This window comes from Rhinichthys klamathensis, unplaced genomic scaffold, assembly GCF_029890125.1.
Source record: "Rhinichthys klamathensis goyatoka isolate OS25496 unplaced genomic scaffold, OSU_Roscu_1.1 h1tg000098l_1, whole genome shotgun sequence".
In the NCBI taxonomy this organism is placed as follows: domain Eukaryota; kingdom Metazoa; phylum Chordata; class Actinopteri; order Cypriniformes; family Leuciscidae; genus Rhinichthys; species Rhinichthys klamathensis.
Window position 1 is genome coordinate 5,284,333 of NW_026606637.1, and position 9,155 is coordinate 5,293,487.

A 9,155-nucleotide genomic window follows, 5' to 3' on the forward strand; every position below is an offset into this window, starting at 1 on the left:
GGATTATCTCGGTAAAGGAGAAGTGCTCACTAACACAATTTTTGAGAGAAATAGGCCTTTTGTGTACATAGATCTTTGAGTTCAGCTCATGAAAAACGGGGGCAAAAACAAAAGTGTTGCGTTTATAATTTTGTTCAGTGTATATATAACATTATATTGTATTAACATACTGAACAGTATAATTAGGATATTTAATATTTGTTAACGTTTTGGCTATCATCTAAATACTTTTAAAAGGTCTGTCTAGAGAACAAACATGACTTCACAGCGTTAACAATTTTTTTTAATTTGTATTTTTTTTTTTTTTTTTACATTTGAAAAAGAAAACCAAATTGACAAATATTTTAATATAGGAATACCGAGCAAGAACATGCCACATTTTTATGCTAATATACCCATTAAAGAGAAAACTTGGGCCTAAATGGGCCTAGATTTGATGATGTTCAGGTCAGAGAATGCTGACTTAGCGCTGTACTGTACATATGTAGAACCTTACATAGTCGGGATGTGTTCATGAATGCATGTTCAGTGAAGTGCCACATCATTTTTTATGAACACTATGGCCTCTCAATAAATAAGACACAATGAAGCAAAGAGAACTGAATGTAATAGTTGCAGAAGGGTGAATAAAGCATACTTTATCCATTTGTCTTTCACGGTTCTGGTTTCATCATCAACTTTTTTAAAGTAATCCACCGTGTCATTGGTAACATATTCTGACATGGCCTACCTGTATTAACTGCTGAAGTCCATCATTATTCTAGATATAAAGCATAAATATATCTGATTGGATAAGTTGCAATCAAATATGTGCACTTAAACTATGTTTGATAAACTATGGTAGCTAAAATATGGACAAGTGTAATCATGAACTTTCGACAAACCTGATATCTTTGTAGATATCATCATCACAATCCCTTAAGAATAGATGCCTGACAAGCGTTGCATGTCCAAATCGCAGATGTCCTGTTTTGGTAAAAACATTTGATTATATAGCTGTATACATAATTGCTGTTTCTTGTATTCATCACACCTGTATGCAACCATTCAGGTGTACAAGAGGTGTTCATTTATTGTTCTAAAACATCTGAGTTTACAGCAAATGAGTGTTTGTATGTGTACAGTAACAGCAATGTGAAGCTGAATGCTGTGCCGAGTCCTTATCTGAAGGACTATCTTAGAATTATGTGCAGATATTCTGTATATCAACACATAACTTAAAAATATCAACTTTAAATGAGCAAACCAAAAAACTTGTGAGCTGCAGAATGTGTGAATTATACAGTCACTTTTCTTTATCTTTTTCCAACTTGGTGTCATCTTGTTCTCATGCTTTTTAAAAGTGAACTATATATAGGTTAATTAAAAATATGGCCCTTTAATACTAATTAGTAACACACTGGTAAGGTTTGCATTTAAATACAATTTCAAATGTTAGGGCTGTTTGACGTAATATTGGCAGAATACAGGAAAAGTGGGATATTTATGCTTTTATTTCTTTTTCTCTGTTTTTCCTTTCTATAGTGGAGGACTTTACTACCTTTCAAAGGTAGTGTTTTAGGGTTGGTAAGATTTCTTTAAGGTTATGCTCACCAAGGTTGTATTTATTATCAAAAATACAACAAAAACATTAATACTGTGAAATATTATTAGAATTGAAAGTTTTCTCTTTTAATTTTTTTTTAAATATTTTTATTTGACGGCAAAGCTGAATTTTCAGTAGCCATTACTCCAGTCTTAATTGTCACATGATCCTTCAGAAATCATAATCATATGCTGATTTGGTGCTCAAGAAACATTTCTTATTAATATCAACGTTGAAAACAGTTGTGCTGCTTAATATTTTTGTGTAAACCGTTATATATTTGTTTTTAAAAATTTGTGGTCAAGTAGATTCTTTAAAAGAAAGTAGAAACCTTAATTTTACTTATTATATCTATTATATACTTATTATATCTATTATTATATCTATTTATCTATTATACACACACACGCACACACACACACACACACACACTCTACATTAGGTGTAATAAATAGAGATACAATCTACTAAATTAAATATGTTCCACATACTTTTTAAGTGTGTAGTCTTTGAGTTAAATAAAAGAAAGGAAAAAGGCTGAGACCAGCCAAATCATGCTCCCATGTTTATTTTCTATGTTGTTGTTTCCTCCAAAATTGCATTTCCCTGAACAACATAAACTGCTCTCTAACTGGCTGTTAGACCAGTGTGTGTGCATTTAATATGCTGTGGACCGAGAACCGAATTTCAAGAATTGCTGTTGCATTACATATGGCTCATAATGTTGCCACGACAACCCATCTGCTTCTATTAAACACATATTTCCCTCTATCATATTTCATATCTCAACTCATTATATATGTATATATATATATATATATATATATATATATATATATATATATATATATATATATATATATATATAATAAACTAAATCTACAGTACATATGTATTCATGTGTTTTACATGTGACTTCGCCCCTACCTTCCCTTCATCCGATTCCATTTCTAGGCTGTTTTGAGTGTCAGGTTTATTTTTAATGATCCAGTGCTCTCTCACTGAAAAGCATTTTCTATATTTAATAAATAGCACACTGCTAGCAACAACACTGACAGATGGGACACGGGCTGACAAGATTTGCAGACATTACATGTTGTAGCATGTGTTTCTATTTCTAAGGCACGGCCTCCACGTTAACCAGGCCCGTGTTACCTAATTCCAATCTCTTGACAAAACTTGATGATAATAATGTTTGGTCAAGCATTTAACTAATAAATACATTTTAGATTTTTTTTAAATATATAATATATGTATATAAAATTTCCAAATTAATTGTTGGGCAGGACTTGATTATAATTGGAGATGGATTTGGTGATTTAAAAGTGGGCGTTACTTAATGTCAATGATAAATCAATTGTTCCATTTTGATCAATTGATTTTTGATTTCACATTTAACTATAGTTTTAAATTAGAATAAATAAATGTCAAGTATTATGCCATCCTACTTTGCCTGTTCTCATCGCCCTCTAGTCAACAGAGGGAGCTGCAAAGGCTTGCATTTCATTTAAGCTGTTCAGAACTTTTCAAGGGTACAATGCAGTCAGGATGAGTTATTGCTGAGAGGAACCACAAACCCTCTCTCTCTTTCTCGATCGCTAATGGAGGAGCAAAGGAGAACAGCACAGGGGCATGTCTAACTGGCTACAGCAGACTCAGTTAACTGGAGGTCAGGAGGCTTTACTCTCACCGTCCACTTCAAAAATGACTGTTGTCACACTACACTCAAACACACCAATCAACATCCATCTACTTTGAGCAAGTTTTGCAGATCACTTGTAAGCATTGCTGATTGAAAAAAGTGCTGATGGCTACTTTTTACAGAACCACCTTAAAGGGATAGTTCACCCTAAAATGAAAAGTAAGTAATCCTTTACTCAGCCTGGCGTTGTTCCAATGCCCTATGTCCTTCTTTATTTTTCGGACCACAAAAGGATACATTTAGAAAAATGTCCTGCACACGTTCCTCCATCTAATGGTGATGAATGGCAACCAGGCTCAAACTTTACAAAAAGGACACAAAAGTATCACGGAAGGATACAATGAGACGTGCGCCATATATAAAAAGTGTTCAGGAGCCATATATAGGGTTTTGCGAGAAAGAAACCGCATTAAGTCAAAATACCGAGCTTGGCCGTTACTTTGTGCGTGTGAGCCGACAGCGGCCTCTCACACATACGATAACTCGCATTGCTGTCATGACAACCGGAATAATCATCTCACAGAACACAACATAGTTATACCAAAGTCCCTTTAAGACAAGTCATTTCAATCGGCGGCCATCTTTGAAACGCCTTGCTGGCATGCAACTGTAGCTCCTATCTCTTTGAATAGAGAAACATCAAATTCAAAATCCAATGAAATCTGACAACAACTGTCTCATAAATTCTGTTTCTAAACGCTCGTATCATGACAAAAAACTGCATTTTTCATGCTGGACGAAGCTAATGCGCATGCACCGTCCTAAGCGGGTGTCTCAGAACACTATAGGAACCGGAGCTTCTAACGGCAGCTGCAGTGATGCAATGACTTTACCAATCAGCGATTGGGTCTTTTCTTTTTTGGGACTTATTCCATCATATTGCGTGTTGCACTTTCTCCCATTCATAGTAATAAGAGTGCATCGTCTTTCTGTATATAAAGTCATTGGTTATACACAATGTAATGTCTGACTGTAGCTTCTGTCTGTACCACTGCCTCAGTCTCTTCCACCTCTCTAAGCTTGATTTCAGAGTACTCTGGTTCATACAGATACGGCTGAGCCAGGCCCGGTTCCAGAATCAAATCACAAAGGGGGCTCTAGTAAAGTGCAAATTTAGGCTAACCAACGAGTCCACCAGCAGTGTACAGTGAAACATTTAAGATTATTTACAAGTCATCACTTTTACCAAACAGCTAGACTCAGTCTAGACTGATTGGCAGAGAATAATCAGGAAGTCGTTCGAAGCAGACTCAATGAGCGTTTCCTGGCGGGTCATCGACACTCCCCCTTCACAATGTTTCTCCCCGATCTCCATGGTGAGGCATTGAGATTGTGGAGGAAACCCTATTTGGCTTGCGTGGTAACCTCCACTGCCTCAAATTATTCGAATGTGAAGGGACTGCATGAACATATGAAAAGATGCCCCGGGTTGAAGAGGCCCTCGCGAGCTCTCTCTCCCCTGGTGCATCGTCTTCCCTGAGGGCTCCGGTCCTGCCCTCTTAGCCGTTCCAGATGTAATCTAGGCTGGTGGGCAAGGCCTACATGGCAGCAGGTCAGGCTGGTGGAGCCCTATTTACTAGTTTCAGGAGTATATATATAGGCTATAATCTGTGTTTACACAGCTTTTTTGAAAATGGCGGGTGCTGGTGTTTCGCGTGCGTTCGGCCAATCAGCGCACATTAACGTCACTGGTAGGACCTATAGTGCTGGTTTAGACCCGACTCTGAAGTAGGAGCTAAATTAGTTTCTCCGAAAGGTTCCTAGTTCCTGGGGTGCGATTACGCCAAAAAATACGCCAATAATTCTAGGAACTATGAAAAGGTTCCTCCGGTGCGAAAGCCCCTTATGGTTCTACTATGGTTGCCACAGAGAGGCATCTGTGGTTGAACCTCTCAAGGTTAAAGGAGAAATCCTTCCTCCTTGATGCCCCAGTCTCGGCCTCTGGCCCTTGGGCAATGCTGTAGACACGGTAGTTGAGAGGTTCAGAGAGGCGAAGGTTCAATCTGCGGTGTTCAAATGCTACATCCCTTTTCGAGCCCAGGCTCCTTCAGCCCCCCAAACCCCTTCTGACTCTGGACCCAGCTCGAGTGCTTGGAGGAGAAAATCTAGGAGGGATCTTAGGGATATCATTATGGCCCGCTGGTCTGAAGACCTGTGCCCGGTTGCATAAAGCACCTTAAGTTTTTCCCTTAAGTATGATACTTAAGGGGCGATTTACCCTTACCTAAGAGAATAACTTAAGGGTGTTGCATATAATCTCTTAAACGGTTCTCTTAGGTAAGGGAAACATTTAAGTGTTTCATGACAGCGATCCTGGATTCACGTTATAAAAGTCTGTTGTTGCCATAGATACGCAAAACACTAACATGTCGGAATATCACGTGTCAGTCCAGTGACGCTAGCTCCGAAAGTGGCGGCAGTTTGTGTTGTTCACCGTCTCATGCTTTGGCATTTGTTTAGGTTTTGTGAATGCACTTCTGGCTCTGTGTCTCGAAATACAGCTGAGTATATTTCCATAGCATACCTGTTTTCTTCTGTCATGATTCCTTTTAAAACACAGAATCAGCTCTTTCTCCTGTGAATTTTTTTTCTGCACGGGTCGGCCACACACTCTCCGTGCGCGCACTGACTTAACGTTGTGATAGTTTACATGCGAGTCGCGTGTAATGACAGACAGACAGCCGTCTAGTTTGATAGCGATGTCAAATATTGCGCGTCGATCAAATCGGTATTCTTGCAACAATTTTTCATAGCTAAATTAGTCCAAAGGGTTCTCCCTATTCCCTATGATCTTCAGCTGGTTCCATAAATTCAGCCATGTCGTCTTATTTTTGTCCGCGTTACTCTTAAGGTTACGATTTCCAAACCTTAAGTTATACTTAGGGAAATTACCGTTAAGGGGTTTTATGCAACACTTAATGATTACTTAAGTGAAAAAACAGCATTTAAGGGAAATTCTAAGTGTTTATGACGTTTCACTTAAAAAAACCCGTTAAGTAACACTTAAGGGTATTTTTCTGCAACACCCTTAGGTTTAAGGGAAACATAAGGGCGACCTTAAGGGAAAATTACACTTAAGGTGCTTTATGCAACCGGGCACAGAACCTGTAGGGCCCCTTTTAGGTTTCCTGCACCCCTCAAAAAATACAGTAAAAACAGTTATATTGTGAACTAAAACAATTTTTTTATGTAAAAAGTTTTATGTTTTAATATTTATTATGTAATTTAATTTCATGTAATTCATTCCGGTGTAGGATTTTTTAAAAAGGTACTTTGATAAGTAAAATACAGTTTTATTAAAATTATTAAAGTCTTTACTGTCACTTTTTATCAATTTAATGCATCCTTGCTGAATAACAGTAAGGATAAATTAATTTATTTCAATACAAATCTTCAAAAAAAAAATCGTACTAAAAAAAACACTTTTAAAGCGTACATACTGTTTAAGACATTAAACTACTAGTACTAGAATAATACAGCTGTCATTTTTGGGGGCCAGGGGTTTGAAGATTTTCATGGTGTGTGCTGTTTGTCTTGTCTGTGATTTACCTGTAGGAATGCAGCAATGCTGGGTTTGGCAGTTTCATTCGGAGATAGCAGGCCACAATCCTGGACTCAATGAAGCTGGCAACTTTACAAATTTCTTCATAATCAGCATTTAAATGTTTCTCAAACACAGCACCTTTGGAACACAGCTGGGAGAGATAAAGGAGTGATAAATTAATTGAGAAATATAACTGAATAAATAAAACCTTGCTTTCCACAGGTAGTTTTTTTTTTCAAAGTGATTTTTTTTTTACAGATTGTATCTGAGAGTAGTGCTACAGGTTATAATGCTTCTAATAAGATAGTTGATCAATTTTCGAATTAAATGTAGGCCTAATAAATATTTTTTCATGAAAGAGATTCTGTCACTGTCACATTTCAAGAATCTTGATGCACTTCTGTGACCTGAATCATTCATTTAAACATGAATGCGATGCACAAAGCCAAATACAAAGAATTTTACCTTGAACACTGATTTTTTTTTTAAGTACTGTCAGCTCAACAATAAACATACAGCTTAATTAAAAGCAAAAAATTCTATTTACTTTCCCACTTTACAACAAAGCATGTATAAATATTCTCCTGATGGCCTTAACCTCATTTAACCTCATGTATTTTGGGACGACAAATCGCATTAATCTCAGTGGAGAGAAATTAAAAAAGAAAGAACACCTGTGACATTTAAGACTCTGCAGATCCACATAAACGCATTAAGAGTCTGATAATGTGGGATTCATCCAGGTAACAGCAATAGCAGGTCCGAATTATTATTTAAATAGCCTTTGAGCTCCAACAGTTGTAAACAATAATTAAAGCTCTGCTCTGTGCCTCATAATAATATCTTCAATAACCTTTTGTTAAGGTGACATAGAGAGCAGCCGAGTCAGACGTCATTTAATTAATTTATTTAATTGTGCATCTGTATTTCCCATATTTTTTACATTTAGATTAGACCTACCTTTGCTGCCATCTAACACTTAATTAAATCCTTTAATTAACTGATAACGCTATTAAATTTGAATATTGTACTTCCCTGGTCTATTCAACAAGGCTAAAACTACAGCGAGAGTACAATGCTATCAGATGGGAATGTTACAGGACTTTGATAAATAGCATGGTACTGAATCACAGTTATTTCTATTGTTCAGGCTTAGTTTTTAGGCATTTGAACAAGCATCAGATATTAAATGAATGCATTAATCATCCTGCCTTATATATGCCCTTTGATTGATACCTCAAATTGTGTTTTTGTTGAAACTAGGAGTGCTATCACTTTTTTAAACAATCTTAAGATTATGCTAGCAATCAACCCGGACATCCAAGCAGATCCATTCAGCAAACAAGACTTCCAAACACCTTTGGATCCCCATAATACAGTTCATGTGCATTTTCCAGAAATTTCAGTGCGTTAAATGAACATATAAAGGCCTGTAGGTCGGGAAGCCTGTGGTAAAATTTAAATATCGAGTACCTCTAGTGCAGCAGTGAAACGGCTGGCTGCAGTGGCATAATTCTTCAGTTGGTAGTACGAGTTGGCGTCCTGTAAAGCTACATCGAGCCATTTGTCAATTTGAGGCAGAAAGCTGAGATTAGGTCCACTCGGAGGCCCTCCTATTTCAGCCGCTTGACACATTAATTGTGTGGCGGTGCAGGCCAGGGACTTGTGGGTAATGTCCTGTTCGTCACCGAACACTAACTTTGTCTCAGCCTCCATCAGGTCTCTTAGAGGAATGCGAGGGGGTGCGGAAAGGGGGCTTCGTTTATTATTTGCCTCCGCACAGTCGTCCAGCGATCCATCTTTTCTTCTGGTGTCATTCTTCTTGCTCCTCTTTGGGGCACTGCTGTCTGTCCTTTTCTCTTTTCTCTTGTTTTGTCCCTTTTCCTCAGGCTGCTTTGACCGGATGGTAGCAGACGTTGGGTGTTCTGTGTTCTCGGGGAAAACCGTCTGCTGTGGTCCCTGGAGCCCTGGGCTTCCAGTTGAATTTGCCATGATGTGCCTGAAAGAGATTTAAAATTAATGCTATGCTTTTCATGGCTCAGAGCAGTCAAAGAAGCAATCACAGAAAAATTTGGAAATAAGGGACACCTGAGACGCAGGACATCCCATTCATATGGGTTACGCCCCATGAATTCAAACAGCCCAGGAAATTTGCGTTTTACATCCCAATGAAGGCCTGCTCTCCGCATACAAATAGAGTTCAGACAAGTTCTCAATTCTCCAAGCGGGCTGAAACTTTAATACATTCGCTGCTATTATTCTTCTGCAAGAGCGCTGCTGTTAGTGTACTGTTAGAGAAGTCACTTAAATAATGTAGAGGGCCG

The 9,155-nt window shown here is 37.8% G+C and overlaps 1 protein-coding gene across 1 annotated transcript in view; it reads right to left on the bottom strand.

Annotated features, from left to right (window-relative positions):
• The window catches only part of LOC130086563 (spermatogenesis-associated protein 16-like), an 81,886-nt gene extending 73,060 nt beyond the window's left edge, over positions 1-8,826 (bottom strand). The window contains exons 1-2 of the mRNA XM_056252625.1: positions 8,305-8,826; positions 6,837-6,982 (exon numbers count right to left, since the gene is read on the bottom strand). Coding sequence (XP_056108600.1) covers positions 6,837-6,982; positions 8,305-8,823 — 665 coding nt within the window. The 5' untranslated portion in view covers positions 8,824-8,826. The remainder of the gene's footprint in view (positions 1-6,836; positions 6,983-8,304) is intronic.
• Between the last annotated feature and the right edge of the window lie 329 nt (positions 8,827-9,155).